This window comes from Peromyscus eremicus, chromosome 9 (genome assembly GCF_949786415.1).
Source record: "Peromyscus eremicus chromosome 9, PerEre_H2_v1, whole genome shotgun sequence".
Lineage (NCBI taxonomy): Eukaryota > Metazoa > Chordata > Mammalia > Rodentia > Cricetidae > Peromyscus > Peromyscus eremicus.
The window spans coordinates 66,673,824-66,693,280 of NC_081425.1; the positions used below are offsets into that span (position 1 = coordinate 66,673,824).

Here is a 19,457-nt window from a genome sequence, read left to right on the forward strand (position 1 = left end):
AGATCATGTTTGTTGGGACACACCAGAAGTGGTTCACATTAAGTGTTGCATTTTCTTTTCATGTCATAGAGACCTGTTCACTATAAGCTACGCTATTGTTGAGATTTTTGATTATTAGAGTATCCACAGGTAGGGCTGGAGAGAGGTTCCACAGTTAAGAGCACTGGTTGCTCTTCCAAAGGACCTGGGTTCAATTCTCAGCACCCACCCACACAGCAGCGCACAACCATTTGTAACTCCAGCCCTAGGGACTCCAGCGCCCTCTTTTCACCTCTGTGGGCACTACATGCACCCGGTGCACAAACACACACAGAGGCACAACACCCAGACACATAAAATAAAAACAAAGGATTTAAAAAAGTAATATTGGGGCGGGGGCGGGGGGGGGGGCTGGAGTGATGGCTGGGTGGTTTAGAGCACTTGCTGCTCTTACAGGGAACCTGGGTTGGATTCCCAGCACTCACGTGGTGGCTTATAACCCTCTGTAACCTCAGTCCCAGGGGATCTGATGCCCTCTTTTAGCTTCCACAGGTGCCAGGTATGCATGCATACAGACATACATATATACATACATTCAGGCAAAACAGTCATACATACTAAAAAAAAAAAAAAAAAAGAGTGTCTAAAGGAGGTCTGTGGATGGCTCAGCAGGAGAAGGCTACTGCCACTAAGCCTGAGGACCTGAGTTTGATCCTGGGGACCCACACAGTAGAAGGAGAGAACTGACTCTCACAGACTGTCTTCCGACCGCCGAATGAACGCTGTGACACAGGTGTGCAACGCTGTGACACAGGTGTGCTCACACACGTATCCACAAAAATAAAATACTGAAAAGGGTACCCACGGGATAACACGACATGTACTATGTCAGTGAACACAGGTGTGAATGCAGGTGCACACATGTACACACACACACACACACACACACACACACACACACACACACACACGCATACAAGCTTCCCAGTCTCCCCCTGGCACTCTTTCACAGGCCCTGATTCTGCACAGAACCCATGACTTGTCATTCTTTGTCTGCTGCTCTGTAGTCCCCTCCTCCTCGTGGAGCCCCAGACCTGTGAGCTGCCCTTCACTGCCCCCAACTGTGGCCAACCCCGGGGGGCTCGTGAGAAGAGGGGAGGTGGGATCGGTGGCTAGGTCAGATGGCGGAGACTAGAAACAGACGGTGATTTTTTTTTTTTTATTTTATTCTATACAAGTGGGGAGAGAGTCCCTGGGCGTAGAGGGGCAGAGATCTACCCTCCCCCATGGGAAGAGACAGCCTCTGCCCAAAGCTCTCTACAGAGGTGAGGCAAGGCAGGTGTGAGGGCCTCCCTGCTTCAGGTTGCTCCCTCTCTTCCAGTCCCCGCCCCTGCTCCCCTACATCTGCTCAGTGGTGCCGCCCTGTAGGGTGAGGGCTGACAAGGGATGGGGGAGCAGGGGTGGACGGGGCCTGAGTCCTTATGAGGCACATGTCGAGGAAGTCTGGGAGGATGTTCCGCAGCTGTCAGTCTGTTCCCGGTTCACTGGTTCCTGCTGGGGACAAATCCAGGGAACCCTGTTTCCTGGGCAAAGAGAGCCGGCCACCCAATGCTGGGGCGTGAGGGGATGCCACGTCTGACCGAGCAGTGGGAAGGGGACTCGGTGTCTCACCACAGGCACCTGTAGGGTCAGGTGGCCGTCTTCGGTCAGGTTCCAGTTTGTCGCAGGACTGTGCCCGCCTTGTTCTCTTGGGTTTCAGGGGGGCTGTTCGACGGCCCAGGTCAGAGGGTCCTGAAAAGGGTCATAGCAAGCCTGGTACACGAGCGGACCTCACAATCAGGGTGCTCATCCAGGCTTCGACTCCTGGTTGTCGCTTATCCCTGTTCCACGCCTTGGAAGGGGATCTGATGTGGGGACCAAGCAGGGTTCTCCCAAGCCCCCACTCAGGTAGGGTGGCAGACCTGGTACTTCCGGCTCCTCCTGGTCTTGTTGTGAGCCCAGTCTCAGCCGGGGCTTGTTGATTCCTGGGGCAGCACTGCCAGTCTCTGGCTCTTCTCTGCCTCCTGGCACCTGGGGGGCCCTGCGACCCCTGGGCACAGCCACTGGCTTAGGGGGACGCGGACCTATGGGGGGGTCCTGTAGCTAGCAGAGTAAGGAAGACGTTGTGTCTGTTAGTCTCTGACTCCTTCGGAGGACCCTCCCCACCCACCACTGGCCTTCACTGTGACATTCCTGGTCTTTTAGTGTCTTTACCCCTTTAAAATGCCCTCCCCACCCATCTTCCGTCCTTCACCTTGGCATTCCTAGCTGGGACCGCCCTCTCTGGGAATAAGGTTTCCTCCTTTTCTTCCTCTCCATCTTGGGAAGCTGGGCTAGGGCTCTGGCAGCTGTGGTTGGGGGCACTCTCCTCAGCTGGGGAATGGAAGACAGGAGAAGCTACAGAAAAGGCATCTGTCCGGAGCCCTCCTAGTACCCTTCCCATGATGCCCCGCAAGGCCAGGACTTTCCCCCATCCAAGCTCATTTGCTCCAGCCTCTCTGCTTTCCATGTCTTCTTTGATTCTCACAGGTCCTAGCCACCGGTTCCCAGGACTGCCCTGAGGTCATTATCTGGGTCCAGCAGGGCTCAGGCCTTTGCCCACCGGAGCAGAGTCAGAATAAAAGACCTCCTGGGTCCCCAGGCACAGCAGCCTATTCAGGGCCGCAGTGGCCTAGGGGCCTGCCAAGGCTGCAGCCTGGCACTTTCAGCATTGTCTGCAAGTCTGATTTAGACAGTGGGAGCCTTGAGGAGAGATGCCCTCTCATGCTCGCCTGTGACTTTAAGCCACATGAGCACGGAAGTGGAATGCCTGTCAGATGCTGTGTTTGTCTCTCATCCTTGAGCAACACAGCACCTGGCTACCGTGGCTTACTAAACGAATGATGAAGCCCTGCTCTGGATGCTTCATCCGGTCTGCGACAGGGATGGAGAATGACTAAAGCTGCCCCCAACACTGGGCAGAGGATGGGGTAGGCATACGGGTACTGACGAGCCTCACGGCGGCAGCGCCACAGGAGAAGGAGGGGAGAAACAGACAGGAACAGGATGGGACAATGGGGAGCAGGTAGCCCTCAAACCAGACCTGCCTGCTCCTCCTTTATCTCTGCTCCTGTGCCCTAGCCTAGACGTAGGAAATGGGGAGTTTCTGCGTCTCCAGGGAGATCTGGTCTGTGCTGACACAGCGTCCCAGTCCTTTGGGAACCTTAGCTGGTGCTGGACGGGCTAGCTTTTCTTTAGGGCCTTCTTCAGCTGAATCCAGGTCCTCTGAACCCAGAAGGAGGAAAATGGGACACTTAGAATAATCCCCCCCGCCCCCCAATCACAAAGTTAGAAAGTAAGGAGCCGGCGTGAGGTCACAGGTGGCTGAGTGGGACTCATACTCGAGACCCTGACCTCCGAGGAGAGCCACTGCTTCTTCTTGGGGACAGGTTGATAAACAGGCCGGCAGTGTTTGAAGGGGCCGGACACAGCTGGTTCACCCTCTCCCAGCTAAGGTGTGGAGCGAGGCCTCATTTCTAGAGGGCATCCCAGCCGACAGCGGCCAGGGCTGCCACCTGTCATAGGGGACTCTTCAGAAGCATCCACAAAGCGTTTCTCACACCTGCTTAACCCTGCTGAAGCCGCCCTGTGCGCTGCATAGCCTGGGTTTGGATTGGGTGGTTTGTGTTTTTTGGGGGGAGTATATCCCTGTAAATACCTTTAAACAGGTTCACAGTGTTGACTTCCCCCTGCCTCCCCTTGGTTGAACCCAGTACAGGGGCGAGCGGAGGGAGGGGGGCATGGCTTTTGGTTCTTTGACTTTCGGTGCTGTTGGCCAAGAACGGGCTCTACATACCTATGTGCCACGTGGCCTCTGCCCGGCGCATGGCGCTGAAGCTCGGCTTGGAGCCTTGCGGGGGAGGTGGTGGCTTCCAGGCTCCAGGCCCTGGAGTGGTGGAGGGGGGATGCAAAGCAGAAAGGAAAAATGGACGGGAAAATCAGGAGGCGTTGATGAGAGAGGGGACAAAGGACTCTTGAGGGCGGCCGACTTTACCCGCATCGTCTGAAGAGCGTCGTCTCTGCCAAGCCTGGCTGCTGTCCTCCTGGTCTGGGCCTGCGCCCTGAAAGGACAGCTGAGTCAGGCTGCGAGAAAAGTCTCCTCCACATGGAGACAGCAGCTGACAGAGCTTCTGCCCTAGAGGCTCCTGTCAGTCACAGGTTTTGAGTTCCTAGGCACTCAGACTTTGTTTCCAAAGAGCAGCACCACATCGCCTTGGGGGCATAAGAAGGAACAGTCTGCTGGTTTATGTTGTGTGTTGTGGAAGAAAACGAGTCTTACAAAGTGCCTGTGATCTTAGAGATGAGCATGGTTAGGCCCAGACTAAATTGGAAAAGGTGAGCTGATCTACATAGAAATAGCATGGAAATATTAACTAGGTGCTCATGAATAAGGTACAAGTCAGTCACGAAGGCTGTAACACAAGCCGCAGAAGTTTGGGGGACGGAGTATTCCTAAAGCAAGTACTTTTATGACCCTTTCTTCTGTTTTACGATCCCTAAAACAGTGGTTCCCAACCTTCCTAAGGCGGCGACCCTTTATACAGTTCCTCGTATTGTGGTGATCTCCAACCATAAAATTATTTTTGTTGCTACTTCATAACTGTGATTTTGCTACTGTTATGAATCATAAAGTAAATATCTGATATGTGACCCCTGTGAAAGAAGGGTCATCCAACCCCGACCCACAGGTTGGGAAACACTGCTCTAATAGGTAAACTGAGTCCTGGATTCCACGTTAACAATGTAGAAAAAGACACTCTTTGTCCGCTGACCACCAGGGACAAGGGAAGTGGGGTGTTGGAAAGAACCCACAGGACACTACATTTGCCACCCTGGGCCCCCCTTACCTCTCGTTTCCCATCAAAGCTCCAACCTTTGGTTCTTCCCAAGCCAGGAAGGGCAACGCCGTGGACCCTTGGCTGCTGCGCGGTCCCAGGAGCTGGGGCCCCCTCCCCTGGCTCCAACCTCTCTGTGCCCTAGAACAAAGTCTCTTGTTAAAGGTATGAGAGGCTTTCTAGGCAGCAGGGGAGTCATGGGGAGGTCTGATGCCACCTCAGTGAGACCCCAGCTCTGGGGGAAGCCCTGCCTTGATTCTAGGGGGGGAATTCTTCTAACATTTTCATTTTTATACAGCATGTTCTGGATCATTCTCAAGAAAAGGGAATTTGAATTACCAGTGTTCGCCAGAGCCCCGAGTCCTGGTATTCTCCCATGAAAGTTGGGTTAGGATCGGGGAGTGGGCCATGTGTAGGCCAGGAGAAAGGGAGAACGTGGCTCTTGTGCCCCACGTACCATCTTCCTGCACAAGGCAGATCCCCGGGCCCCTCCAAATCCGGGAAGAAGGCTGCTCTCCTCCTCGGGGCTCCAACAAGGAGATGAGTTATTGCCAAGGCTTGGGGGGTCTGGACTGGGAGGGCTCTCCTGAGTTGGGGGTGGGGGTGGGGGTGGAGGGAGGAGGAGTCCAGCCGTGGGGGACCCCGGTCCCCTGTCCCCCTTGAAGCTTCGGGGCCGGCGGAAGTGGAACAGGCCTCTTCGTCTCTTCTTCTGGAGTGGAGGCAGGGGTGGTTCTGAGAGGCCAGGCCGCACGGTTCTCAGAGTCCGGGGGTAGCTGGGCAGAGTTGGGGTGGGTTGGTGACAAGTGACAGATGCAGGGCTTAAGGTAGAGCTGGTGCCGGTCCGCTCTAAGTGTAACAAGTATCCCAGTTCCTCCCCCTCTAGTCCTTCCTCCAGTGTAGTCTGGGCACTCAGGCAGGGAAGGCTGTCCTTCCTTTCTCTGTCATAAACCATCAGTGGCCTCTTGAACCCAAAGTGACTCTATTTCCTCAGGTCCCCTCCCCTAATTCCTTCTTTCGGCTTCCCCAATGACGTCACATCTGTACAGTCCCAGGGGAATCTGCATAAGTGACAGAGACCACTCAGGGTCTCACACTGCAAAATGGCACTCCATCCGGGGCCTGTCACCCCTGACCTGTCCCTAACCCCAGACCCCAACCCGCAATCAATGCTGGCTCCATACTTTTCAGCCATCCTGAGGGGATTCAGAGACCCGAGACCTAGAGGATGGGTGGGTCAGGGCAAGAATGCACAGAATTTTTCCCAGAGAGACTGGCTAGGGGGCGCTGCTGTTGGAGAGACCCTCTCTGGGAACCGGAGGACAAAGGAACCCTCGGAGAGGCTGTGGCCTGCTGAGGGTGGGGAGTGTGCCTCCTACCTGGAGCTTTCATCCATGACCCTTCTGCTGAAGAAGTCCTCTAGCCCCTCGTCCAGACGGGTGGCTGACCCATTCTCCTGTCGAGGCCCGGGTACTGGCACCTGCTGGGAACAAGGTCAGGTGCAGGCAGCCCCACCTCTCAGAACTTCCCCGGACCTTCCCCTTTGGACTTGGCCCCATGAAAGTTTAGACTTCAGTTCAACAGGACATTTCCTAAGCTTCGAGGCTCTCAGCTTTACCCACCACCAAAATAAAAATGTCACGGCCACTAAAAATAAATCACAAGATAGATTTATCCCTCCTCCCCGTTTCCTGCCTTCCCTCCTTGTCTGTCTCCCCCCACCCCCCTTTTCAGATGGGAGGAATGTCTCACTATGTTGTCCAGGCTGGTTGTGAACTTCTGGGCCCAGATGACCCTCCTGCCTCAGCCTCCTGAGTAGCTGTGACTATAGTTTTATGCCATCAAACACACACAAGACAGACTTCTTATCAAGTATTGCTGGCTCTGGCCCATCTAAGGCTTAGAGCCCTGGCTCTGGCCCTGCCATGGACAGTTGCTTCTTAGTTGGGCCTTTGGGACTTACACTGGGCCGACTAGGTCCCGGTGGGGTGGTCCTGGGAGGCCGAGGTCTCCCTTGTGTTTGGTGTCTTAGTTTATAGCCGTGAGTAGGTAGCTCAGATAGACCTTCCCAGGAGCCACTTGCTGTGGACTGGCTACCTCCAAGTCCCGAGAACCAGCCAGGAGGAATACCCAGGCTCCCCAGCTGGCTCTCCATGTCCTGAGGGCTCCCACCTGTGGATACAATAGTGTTACAAGGACCAACAGGGGAGTCAGGGTGGAGAGGCAGAGAAAAGGCAGGGGAGGAGGCCTGGTGAAGGGGAGGATGTGGAGGACAATTAGGGCAGTCAGCTTTCTGACTCTGCGACCCTTAAATACAGTTCCTCATGTTGTGGTGACCCCCCAACCATAAAATGATTTTCGTTGCTACTTCACGACTGTAATGTTGTTACTGTTGTGAATCATAATGTAAAGATCCGTGTTTTCAGATGGTCTTAGGTGACCCCTTGAAAGGGTTATTTGACGCGCCCCCCCCCCCCCCCGGGTTGTGACCCACAGGTTGAGAACCACGGCGCATCAGACTGAAGCTGCGGACTCACTGATGAAGGCAGACACTGGCCGGATCTTCCGGCAGCGTTTCTGCTTCTTGATGGCCATGGTGTCCTGCAGAAATGGAGACAAAGAGTGGGCCAAAGCCTTGTCTGGACTCTCTCCTCCCTTCCCTCAAAGCCTTTGCTTTGGAGTCCACCCTGTCTGCCTCGGGTGGCTGGGGATCTGGAACAAGGGAGGAGAGTCTGGGCCTAGAGACGTGAGGGGCGACAGGGAGCAGGTTCAAGGAGAGGATTCAGGTAAAAGGGCAGTGGGTGTGTGTGGGTGTGTGGGGCTCACGATGTTGGTCCCAAGTTCATCGTCTGTTTCCTCATGGTCGTGGTTCCTGCCTCTGCCCCGAGAAGACGGATCTTGCCCCTGGCTCGCTCCTCCGGGTGGATCTGACAGTGTCCTTAGCTGGGTCAGGTGCCGGGCCTGAGGAAGGACAAGCATTGACAGGACCCTGAGGAAGCTGCTCACTCCCCTGATCCCGGACAGACAGGATGGTGCAGGGCAGAGGGCAGGCCTGAGTCCGCCTGGGCTCAGAATGTTTACCAGGCTCTTGTGGGAATGGTACAGCTCCTGCAGGATCTCGTCCACGATGGAGTTGGTCAAGTAGGTGACAACAGAGAGCTTCACCTCACTGTAGGTAGAAGTGGGGCTTTTCAGCCACTTAAGGCCTGGCCTCTGGGCCTCTACCCCTCCTCTCCCCAGATGCCTGAGAATGGGCCAGCTGGGCTGGCTGCCTACAGACAGCATCGTTGCTGCTGGCTGCACCTTTGGGTCAAGTACAGCCATATCTACAGTCACAGGTGCCGGACCCAGATAGAGATCATTTCAGCCTAGATGTGCGGACAACAGAACTGAAGGAGGAGCCGGAACAAGGAGGCTCCAGGTCGGGAGCTCCAGGGGTTCGGAGCTAGGTAAACTGGGTGCTGGTAAGCCTTGAGCTGACTGTTTCACAATATACATAGTAACTAGTAACTCTCCCATGCTTTAGTTAGAGGTGGTGCCCACACTCAAGTGAATGGTAGCACTTATACCCAAGTGAATGGTAGCAATTATACCCAAGTGAGTGGTAGCAATTATACCCAAGTGAGTGGTGGCACCTATACCCAAGTGAATGGTGGCACTTATACCCAAGTGAATGGTGGCACTTATACCCAAGTGAATGGTGGCACCTATACCCAAGTGAATGGTGGCACCTATACCCAAGTGAATGGTAGCACTTATACCCAAGTGAATGGTGGCACCTATACCCAAGTGAATGGTGGCACTTATACCCAAATGAAACGAAGGGGGTGATGACATGGAGGAAAAAGGAAGCATATTCATACTCCTGTTTTACATACTTTTCTTTGTCCATGTCTCTGAGGAGGCTGTATTTTGCTTTCAGGAGGCAACTCCTGGTATATGTGTAGGTCAGGGGAGTACAGACCTATCTATGGAACACCCTGACCCCTTGTGCCCCATCTCAGCACCCAGGTTTCTGGGGCAAACACCGGTCAGATCCTAAATAGCATGGCTGCCATGGTTAAAGATTTATCCCTTGTAATGGAAGGTTATCCATTCATTATTCATGGCTGAGAACTCCAGACTCCCTAAGTGCTCTGGGCCAAATCTCATCCCATCGCCATCCTCTGCCTCTCACTCCAGCTTGTTCTGGATGTCCTGTCCGGCCTGCTCCAGGAGCGCCCCGCGGATGAAGTTCCGGGGCACAGTGACCCGCTCTGCCACGTTGCTCAGCATCTTGTTGTGTCCTTCTGCCACGCGCATGGCCACAGGGCACAACTCCTGCGTGAGGCTGACCATGGACTCCAGAATCACCTGATGAGGAAGAAGGAAAGCCAGAGGTCCAGGCAGGGACAGATCAGGGCTAGTGCCGCAGTGGAAGTCTTTAGGCCATCTCTATAGTTCCCCGTGGTGAGACGGAGGGACCTAACTAAGGTCACACAGCCATTAGTTCCGAGCCTTGGATACTCAGGGTTCTCCACCTTGGCCAGTGCCCTTCCATCCTCCCATACTGACAGGGGAGAGTCAGCCCAAAGACCGGAATTTGAGAAAGGAAGGGGCTGGAGGTCAGGATCCAACACTTCAGCTAACAGAAAAAACAATTCTAAGGCTATCTTGTTGCAGGCACAGGGGAATATAGGGAAATTCGACTCCATTCCTTCATGCCCTCTGGCCTCCTTGCTGACTTCAACTTTAGTCAACCCTGGGCTCCCACCCATGGTCTCCTTCCTCTCTCAGAACTTGCCTGAAGCTCCTTGTCCACAGCTTTGGATACCTCGCTGGCCACCGACTCAAGCCTCTGCCGCACAGGCCCGTCATTGGCCAGCACGTGGCCCAGCTCATAGAGGCTGGGGAAGAGCTGGAGAGGAAGAGGTCAGAATCAGGCCCCACGTGGGCCCCAGGCTGGGAGGACAGATTCATGGAGCAGTGCTTAGATGCTCCCGGTCTAGAGCTGGGTGGCCTTCTTGGCTTTCCAGACTGACGGGAAGGGTGGGGCTGTGGAGGGCTCACCGCCCGGGAGTTCTTGGCATCCTTGATGAGGTCCCGGGCATAGAGCAGCTCATCTTGCACAGGCTCCAGAGGACACAGTCTCAGGGCTCGCACCTCCTCCTGCACTCGTCCGCACAGCCGCTGCAGCATCTGGAGCACAGTGGCGGGAGCGGCAGGCAGGGGATCTCAGGTCAGACCCTGTGGGCCATGCTGCCAGGACTTACAGAGGTGGTGGCGATATCTCTGCGTGGCTTCTCTCCTCGGAACGCCCTTCCTGAATACCTAGTTGAGCCCCTGGAGTCCTCGGTACCCATGGGCTGGGGCTACCCTGGCTGCTATTTATTTGCCTGGTGCATATTTGGGGGGTCCCAGGATCAGAGTGTCTTTTTGCTCAGTCCAGTTTGGGGCACCACGGGATGCCCATCTGTGTGCTTCAGCACATGGCACCTGTACCCTGCATGCCCCGTGTTCCTGGGAGGGAAATGTTTACTTGCTCGGCGCTGCTGGTCACCAGGCCCTGCTGCAGCCTGAAGGCTTGCTCCTGGGGGCATGTCTGGGAGTGGTTGTTTCTCACCAGGCACCACTGGATCTAGAGGTGATGGAGTGGGAAGGGTCAGTGTCGAGGTTGTGGGCTGCCTCTGCCCCCCCCTGCTGTCTTCGCCCTGCTTTAAAACACTGCCCTTCACCTTCTGCCACACATCCTCTGTGCGCTCAGGGGCACTGCGGTAGGCTTGAGAGATGTCACTCACAGGGAAGGACATGAAGCGCAATGTGTGGTTGCTGGGAAACAGGAGTATAGTTAGGTGCGGGGAGAGGTAAAGTGGAGAGCCCCCCTGTACCCCCCCCCCCCAGCCTCTTCTTGCTCATCATTTCCCCATCCCATAGGTCTGGGAACTGGGATGTACCTAGGGTAGTTTAATTCTCGTCCTGGCCCAGGGAGGCTGGGCCGGCCTGCATCAGGACAGAGCCCTGGTCCACTCACCTCTCCAGGGCCCTTGCAATGTCCAGGAAGCCCAGAGCAGATGTATTGTTCCGGTCCCATAGGATAGTTCTGGGGGAGGGTGGACATCAGTCGTGACCACTCCCCTGGGTCCTCAGTAAAGGCCAGAGGTGTAACCTTCTTGGAACCCCCTTTTCCCCTGCTAATGGGGCTGACTCGGACTCAGTTCCGGAAGTGGGGGACACGGAGGCCAAAAGGGGGAAATCTGTGTGTGTGTCAGCAGGCTGGGGGTCTAGGTGAAAGGGTGGAGACGTGGGCCTCACCTGAGGGAAGAGTTTATCTGCAGCGCCTTCGACAGCATCTTGGCTCCGATGTCTTCCATGCCGTTACCGCTCAGGTCCACCTTGGCCAGGCAGGTGTTGCTGCCCAGGGCATTAATGAGGATGCTGGTGCGAAGCTTCAACCTGGAGTCTGCCACGGATAATGACTGCAGGGACTGGTGGGCAAACGGAGGTTGGGGTCAGTCTTCACTACCACCCACCTGAAGCTCCCTCCTCGGCCTGGTCACTCACACAATCCTCTTCCTGGATCAACTGCACCAGCTTATGAAGGATTTCTTCCAGAGTCCTGTAGGGAGTTGGGGTCAGAGTAGGAGGGGAGGGGGCCAGGGACATGCTAGAAGAGGAGACGGGTGGCCAGAGGTAATACAGGAAGCCACGAGGAGTGATGGATGATGGGAGCAGGGTCTGTGGACACAGGCTGGGGCTCACTTGGCCTTGACATTGAAGTTCTTTCCTAGGAACAGGTGCTTGAGGGATTTATTCTTGCCAAGTGCAGGTACCAGTGTCAGAAGGTCTGAGTCAAACCCTGTTCAGCAGACGGGAGAGTCCTGGCCTTGAGGCCCAAGGCTAACAGAAGCCTCCTCAGGGCTTCATGCTCACGGAGCAGTCTTACTTACCATTGTCAGACAGATCTAGGCTGCCTATACAGGTGACAGCCCCCAGCTGCTCCTGCAAGGCCTGGGCTCCTGCCGAGCGGAGCTGCAGGGACAGGGAACGGGGGCGAAAGGCCAGAGAAGGTGGGTGGATGAGGTAGGGGATGAGCACGTTTAATCCTTAGATATCATACTAGTCACCCAAGGACTTAAAGTCATACTAGGTCTTGGGTATAAAATCAGGGAGACTCCTCTACTGTATCCATCCCTAGGGGCCCCTCCTCCCTCAGCCAAAAGCCGCTGCTCTGAAGACAGCTTGCTCCTGCCCTCTGCTGGGCAAGCCTGGTATCTGCCACCCAAAGCTTAGAGGCAGAGGTACTGGAGTCTGAACTTGGATGGCCGGTTTGAGAGGGGAAGGGGTGAGGTCAGGCCAGAGACCTGGTGTTCTCTCTCTGCTCCCCAGTGGGGTGTGTGTGTGTATGTGTGTGTGTGTGTGTGTGTGTGTGTGTGTGTGTGTGTGTGTGTGTGTGTGTGTGTGTGTGTGTGAGACACCGGGATGATGGCTGGGAGACAGGAATGGAGCTCACCTCACAGCTGCTAAGGTCCAGGTGCAGATCGCTGAGGTGACTGTTGAGGGAGAGGCCCTGAAGAAGTGCCCTGTAGCAGGAAGGTCAGCAGGCCCACTTTTACTCCTCCCCCACACCTCCATGGCTCCCCTGGGTGTCCTCCAACTCTTCACCCACCCAACCTGAGGGCCTCCAGGGGCAGCCTTGTGGCTGACAGGTTGACATGGCTCAAGGTGTAGGCGCTGCTGAAGAATTGCTTGAAGGCTGGTGGGGCCTCCCGGCCCTTCCTGTGGAGACCTCAGGAGTCAGTATGGCAGGGCGATGGACGTCAGTTACTGATTCCTCCCGGCCCCCTCTCCCGCACCTGTGGGAGCAGCTGTTCCGAGCCAGGTTGAGGTAGGTGAGGTGGGAGCAGCACCCGTGAAGTAGGGCGCCCAGAAGCTGTGGAGAGACAGAGTGAGTGGGCTTTAAAAGATCTGGGAAGAGCATGAGTCCCTTCCCACCCTTATCAAGTTCCTGACATTTCTCTCTGAGACGTCCACTGAGAATGCTCATTCAGCTTCTTCAAGGCCCAGTTTGCTCTTCCGTGGAAGGGAGGGGTAGAGAGAGAGACTGACAGGCAGTCTTGGTGGAACAGGCCACTGCCGGCTTCCAGGAGCATTTTCTCAAGCTAGGGGACATGTCTTTTTCCGCTAGTGGACATAGCTCGGTGCCGGGAATGGAGTGAGGGTCTATTTTTAGGCAAAGCCGGCACGACCTTCTGACATGAGTTAAGTGCACACAGCGCACGCTATGGACGGACCTGAAGTCCTCCTTGGAGCTCTGTCTCTCTGGACTCAGGGAGGGAGAGACGGAAGGCTCCTCTGCCCCGTGTTTTCACGCCCTCTCTCTGGCCCCTCCATTCCCCAGCCCCTTACCAGGTCAACTGCACAGTCAGTCCCTGACAGATCCAGGTGTACCAAGGCGTTGGGCTGGGCCAGGAAGCTATAGAGGGCCTGAGAAAGAAAGGGTAGATGAAGGGAAAGATGTGGTAGCCTCTCCCCACCCTTAGGGGCCATGGGATAGACACTCCCTGGCCCCTGAATTCCAAGCATGCTTTTGTAGGTGGCTGGGGCTACATTCCATGGACTCACGTTAGCCTCATCTGTGGCAAGCAGCCCAGGGTTCTTGCTCAGGTCCAGGTATCGAAGGGAGCTGGCAAAGGCCGGGTTGGCCCCGAAGGTCTGACCCAGTGCCTGGAGCCCTGAGCACAGCGGGCACTGGGCTGGGTTGGCCCCCACCCCCACTTCATCCTCTTAATACATGAGTTCCCCCCCACTCCCCACTGTGATTCTTTTCTCCCTCCCAATCGCTGGGATGGTGTGGGAGTGAGGGGGTATATCCTAGGGGTCAATATCTCAGGCAGCATTCGAATAGGGTCAGAGACCTGGGGTCCTGGTGTCAGTACCTCGAGGGGAAATGGCAGTCTTGGCCAGGCACAGTTTGGTGAGGCCAGTAGGGAAGCAGAGAAGCTGCTGGCTCAGACTGAGGAAACCTGGGGAGTGGAGAGAGAAAGTGGGCAGGTGAATGGCTGTTAGTGGGTACATTCGGTGTGGTCAGGCTGGGGCTAGAGTGGGGTGTAAGGCCTGGGGTCAAGGATGGAAGAGCTTGGGCTTAGGGCAATCCTCAGGCTGCAAAGGCCCTATTCAAACCTAGGTTGGGCTCTGGGCTGGGATCGGGGTCTGCATAGCAGTGGGGATAGGATTCAGGGCTGGGGCTCACCCTTGTCCTCGATGGGGTTGTGGGACAGAGTGAGGGCATGCAGCACACAGCTCCCGTTCTCCCCAAACACCCCGGCCAGCTTCTGGACAAAGTCCCTTCAGGGAAGGGGAGGAAGGATTCGTCCTGAGCTGAGCTCCGAGTCTCCAGCCCCTGGCTGCCCTCCCATCTCCTATCTGTCTATCGGGCTGGGGCTGTAATGTCAGAGGTCCCCACGGGGGAGCAGCAGGGCTGACCAGGGAGATTTTTCACGCAGGAGTTCGTGGGAGGTGGAAGGTGGGGCTACATTCTGTATTACATGCCTATGTGTGTTCCACACCTCAGGAAGACGCTGAGGCAGAACCCAGCTTTGGGTTCTTAAGAGTGGAGCGGCCCACCCTGCTTGGAAGTTGGTGGAACATGAAGTGTGTTCTGGGGATAAGTCAGGAGCTGGGCCATCAGGGGCTGAGATCTGAGTCCCAGTTTGAGCTCTGGCTTGCTTTGTGCCTGTCTAAACATCCGCCTCCTCTATAAAGCGAGGAGCTAGATGAAATAGCCCAGGGCCTCCTCTCACACTCTGATGATCCGGGACTCTAAGACTATATGAAGAAAGGACTGCCCACGGAGGAGCCTGGCCTCACGTCTTAAGCCCAGCATTGTCCAGCACCAGCTCTTCGAGGCTCCCCGACTTGCTGAGGGTATGTAGCACCTGTTCTAGCACATCTGAGCCCTGAGGACAGAGGGGTCCTGCAATCAGAAGCCAAGAAGAACACTCTCTCTGCTCCCCTTCCCCGAGTCCTAGTTCTTACCAGTCTCAAGTCTTTGCAGTAGAGTTTGGTGAACCACTGGTTGTAGGCCAGGGCTGCCACCATTAGGGCCAAATCTCTGGGGGTATTGGACAGGACAAGAAAGGATGAACTGGGCCAAGAATGAAGAGATTAAGAGTGGGATGGCTGGGTGGGTGGGGGAAGCTAGATGACTGGACGGCAGTGGGGCAGACGTTTGGAATGGGAGGGGTAAAGCAGGGCCCGTGGGGAGGACCAGAATGGGAACCTTGAGAAGGGGCAAGGCCGAGGCTGGGAATTTGGGGGTTAAGTTTCTGCCCGTCTGCTTACCGGCTCTCCAAGTGGCTGAAATCCAAAAGATTGAACTCTCGGTTATCCTCAGCATGGTAGATGGTGTCCACATCCTTGGAGAGGTGGAAGTGGCTCACATCTGCTCCAGCCCCCTCCGCGGCCCCCTCCCTTTGGGCCCCACCTATCCCCCCACCAAGTCCCTGCCCAACGCACCCACTGCACCTCCTCCCGGCAGTGAAGTCCGTTGTAGTCACACAGGGCAGCATAGGTCTCAGAGAAGCCACCTGTAGGGCAGGAGACGCGCTGGCTCCGTGTTGGCGAGGGGGAGGGGAAACAAGCTTGGGTTTTCAAGGTATGGTCAAGGTCATCGCATGTGCTAGTGTCCTAGGCTCCTTCCACGACATAAACCTCCTGAGGTCCAGGAGCCTGAGGTCCTCAGGACAGGCAAAGACCCCCCAGGCAAAACCCATGCACGGAGGGTTCTGGATATGGGGCAGGGTGCTCCAAGACCCACATTCTCACATCTGCCCCTGCTCACCACACACACTGTGAGTGGTAGATGTGGAAGTTTCAGAGTTGGGAGATGTGTCTCGGGGCCCCTCTGGGGTGTCTGCATTTCCACGCCGGATCAAACACCTGGAAGATGAACAAATCCTTTCAGAGAGAGGTGCAAGAGGCCCTCAGTTCTCCCCGGATGACGGCGTGGGGGTCTCCAGGGAAGAGCAGAGAGAGAATTCTTGTCCTGGGAGCCCAGACCAACAGGAAGGAGCATGCTGCCTGTGTAGTCTAATCCTTCGGGAGACCTCTTATGTGCCACTCACCCAGGGCCAGGGCAGACCTTGGAGAGGGCAGAGCTCACATGCCGCGTCACCTGGTCCACACTCTCAGCTGACGGCAGCCGCATGCTCACCACACCACGCTCAGTCTCCACCAGGATCTGAGGGGGAGGGAGTGGCAGAGCCTCAGATACACATTCCCTCTTCTAATCGGCCCAGCCGTGGCCTGAGCCCTGATGCTCACCTGGTTCTGACTGAGGGTGTTGAAGGCACGGATCTCCAGGACATTGAATGAACTCTCCACCTGGCGGGGCACGGGCCGGGTGGGGGGTAGGTGGGGAGCTCAGCTCCTGGTAAGGGCCTGCCACTGGACTTGAAAGGAGCATGCCACGCATTCTCCACCCCTTAGCCCAACTTACCTTGGCAGGAACTTTAAGGGGGAAAAGGTGGAGGCGCCAGGAGGTCAGGGCCTGCAGAGGAGAACATCAATGGCGGAGGGCAGCCTCTTGGGCCATGGTGCCTTTGCCTTCTTTTAGCTCCTCAGCTCTTCTCCAAGACACCCCACCCCCTGCATTTTTCCTACTCTCCCTTCAGCTCCTGTCCATCCACCCAGTCTGGCTCGGTCCTCTCCCTTAGGCTATGTCTCCCCAGTACCACCCCCGCTGTTTCTCTTGCCCACCCCCCTACAGCTCAGCTGCCCTTGAGTATCTCCTCTCTTCCCCCAAGGCCAACGCCCTCACCAACACTCGGTCCTCAAACTTCTTGGGTTTTGTCTCCAGTTTCACACGATGTTGCTGGAGCACAGCCCCCTGGCTCAGGCACCTCCGGATGCTGTCTGCAGATGGGTGGGACCTGCTCAGAACTTCTCTTACCCCCAGCCCACTCTCCAGAGACGAAGGGGCAGAGGAGAGGTGAGAAACAGACACAAATAGACACTGGAGAGGGAGGTATGGGGCAGAGGCTTTTCCTTTCTGGATGACTTTGTCACTGGAGGCAGTGAGACACTGGCTCCCAGTGTGCCTGAGTCAGGGGACAGTTGCTGAATGATACTGTCTGTGGGAGCGTGTATCTTACACTTCTGAAGGTGTGAAAGATTTTCCCACCCATCCACTACAGCAACCACCAACATATACACAGTGAGTCAGTGTGTGTGTGTGTGTGTGTGTGTGTGTGTGTGTGTGTGTGTGTGGAGTTGGGGGGTGGGGGGTGGGGGTGGGAATGTCCCCTGACTGTATCCTAGGTGGTCTGGGTGTGAGAATCTGCTTTTTACTGCGGCAGCTGTATGCTTGTCTTCTGACAGCGCCAGGGAGCCTGAATGTGGCATTGGTGGGGACAGAGAAGTGTGAATGAGTGCTGGCTTGCATATGAAAGGGGCACAGTGCCAGACAGTTCCTGTGTGGAGGGTGGGGTAAGAGAAAGATTCAATGTTTCAATGAGCCCAGACCCATCTTCTGACAGAACCATCCAGTTACCCGTGTGTGTGTGTGTGTGTGTGTGTGTGTGTGTGTGTGCACGCATATATGTGGTGGAGGTGCAGTTTCTGTAAGATGTGTGTACACACATCTCATGATTGTGCTTCTAAGTGCATGTGTAGGTGTGAGAGAGCTCCAGAGTGCAATAGGGCTCTGAATATCCTTGAGCGCTCTGCTTTCTGCATGGGCTAGCCTGTGCTCCTGCTTTTGAGGGTCAGGGTTGTAGCAGTGATGCGCGCGCGGCGGCGGCGGCGCGGGGGGGGGGGGATTAGAGGCGATATGGCTGGGAATCACTGATCCAGAGAGGTCTGGAGGTGTGGGTGGTGGGTAAAGAGAAGGGGGCAGGCTGGGACGGGGGCTATGGGAGATGAGCCGCAGAAATCCTGCTCTTGGTTTTAGCCTCAGTCCAGGGCCTCTGCCCTGATTCCCTCCTTTGCCCCACTGGCCTGGGCGCTGCCAGGCTCCTAGGGGCCTCTCCAGGGCCAGTTCCGGGGCGGGGCCGGGAGGAGGGAGGGTGTGGAGATAAGCAGCAGTCAGGACCAGGGGCAGCTCCCAACGCCTGGCCCCGCCCGGCGAGGGTGGGGGAAAGCCGGGACTCTAGGGAGGGAAGACTGGATGCCTTGCAGAGGGGTGGGTCAAGAACGCTGAAGAGTCAGCCCCCAAGAGCGCCAGGGAACTGCACCTGTCACCCGAGAGCGGGACGGGCGGCTCCGGGACAGGAAGGTTCTGATAGGGTGAGGCGAGTGGGGCAGAGAAGGATGCTCCACGGAAAGCCAAGCTGGGACTGAGATGCAGAGGAAGGGACTGCCTGGGAGCGAGGATGCGTGAGGGGGCGGGAGGCGCCGGGCTGGGGGTGTACCGCAGGAAAGCACTGGGTCTGGATGCTCGCGGACCGACCGGGCGTCCGGAGATGAAGGCAACCTCGTACCTTGCAGCTCGCGGGTGAGCTCCACGCTGGCCTTGGCCATGGCGGCCGCCGCTGCTGCTGCTGCTGCTGCTGCTGCAGAGGAGCCGCCGCCGCCGCCGCCGCCGCCTCCCGAGAGGCGCCGCACATGCTAGTCCCGGCTCCGGCAGGGCCCGGCGCTGAGCGCTGCAGTAGCGGCGGAGCCCGCTCCCGTCAGGGGCGGCTGCGCGAGCGCTCCTCCCCCCGGCTACTGAGCGCTGGCTCTCCCGCCCCTCCCGGAGAGTTGGCCAACGGAGCATGCGCGCTGAGCTTGCGAGCCGCGTGAGACCCCGCGCGCGCTCGCGACGACCCCTCCCGCGGGCTACCCAGAGCGCGGCGCCGGGTGGCCGCGCGATCTCGGGGGCGGGGGTGCAGCGTCTCCACTTGCCCGTGCCACCCGCGCCTGCCTCGGCCACCCGGAGCAGAAGCTTCAATTTCTTTGTTTGTTTATATGTGCCTTGGTACCCCCTCCCCGGGTCATCCTTGTGGGGCCCCGCCCTCCCCCTCCTTCCTGCTCAGGAACCGTCCAGCTCGTCCTTGCTGACCCTGGAGGGAACTCAGAGTCAAGGGCGATGCTGCAAGCAGACCCGTCCGAACGGGAAGGAGGGAGTTGGTTGTTCTCGGCTCGCTCGTCGAATCTCGGGGATCCCCGTGGCGTCCTTGGCACCGTCTCTGGGGGTGTGAGGCTAAGAGTAGCACTTGGGAGTTCCCGAGCCGCCTGCCTCCCCCCCCCCCCCCCCCCCCAGCTGGCAGCTCGGCAGACACCTCCACCCTTGAGCATCAAGCTCAGGCCTTGGAGACAGGGAGGAGGCTTGGGGAAAATCCAGAGATCCAGCACTGCCCAGACTTCCCAGATACTCTAAGCACCCCACATTGAGAAATGAGCACACACTGATTCAGAGCAACGCGATCATCTTCGTTTTATTTGTACCTTATTTGTAAATTGTTAATTTTCATTTCTGTTCCTTTCACTCCAGGTCCCTTCTCTCTCCCCTCAAATTCTCCAGAGACGGGGGAGGGGGCGGGTAAGGGGGAACTTGCTCTTCATCAAGGTAGCTACAGTCTTCTCAGGAAGTCTTTTCCACCCCCCCCCCTC

The 19,457-nt window shown here is 56.7% G+C and overlaps 1 protein-coding gene across 1 annotated transcript; it reads right to left on the reverse strand.

Annotated features, from left to right (window-relative positions):
* Nucleotides 1-1,310: 1,310 nt before the first annotated feature.
* Nucleotides 1,311-18,386, reverse strand: Carmil3 (capping protein regulator and myosin 1 linker 3). The gene is made up of 40 exons (XM_059273083.1): nucleotides 18,101-18,386; nucleotides 16,687-16,781; nucleotides 16,366-16,416; nucleotides 16,191-16,250; nucleotides 15,992-16,107; nucleotides 15,709-15,806; nucleotides 15,384-15,454; nucleotides 15,210-15,283; nucleotides 14,904-14,979; nucleotides 14,736-14,824; nucleotides 14,119-14,213; nucleotides 13,805-13,891; nucleotides 13,491-13,600; nucleotides 13,275-13,352; nucleotides 12,722-12,798; nucleotides 12,540-12,644; nucleotides 12,379-12,448; nucleotides 11,816-11,897; nucleotides 11,628-11,724; nucleotides 11,430-11,484; nucleotides 11,181-11,353; nucleotides 10,900-10,968; nucleotides 10,604-10,697; nucleotides 10,408-10,506; nucleotides 9,939-10,067; nucleotides 9,673-9,786; nucleotides 9,067-9,242; nucleotides 7,971-8,058; nucleotides 7,716-7,850; nucleotides 7,427-7,490; nucleotides 6,853-7,061; nucleotides 6,269-6,369; nucleotides 5,350-5,665; nucleotides 4,905-5,033; nucleotides 4,052-4,118; nucleotides 3,854-3,943; nucleotides 2,273-2,391; nucleotides 1,941-2,121; nucleotides 1,651-1,770; nucleotides 1,311-1,533 (listed from the first exon to the last, which is right to left on the reverse strand). The coding sequence occupies exons 1-40, from the start codon at nucleotides 18,384-18,386 to the stop codon at nucleotides 1,505-1,507; spliced, it is 4,374 nt and encodes a 1,457-aa protein (XP_059129066.1). The 3' UTR covers nucleotides 1,311-1,504.
* Nucleotides 18,387-19,457: the final 1,071 nt, after the last annotated feature.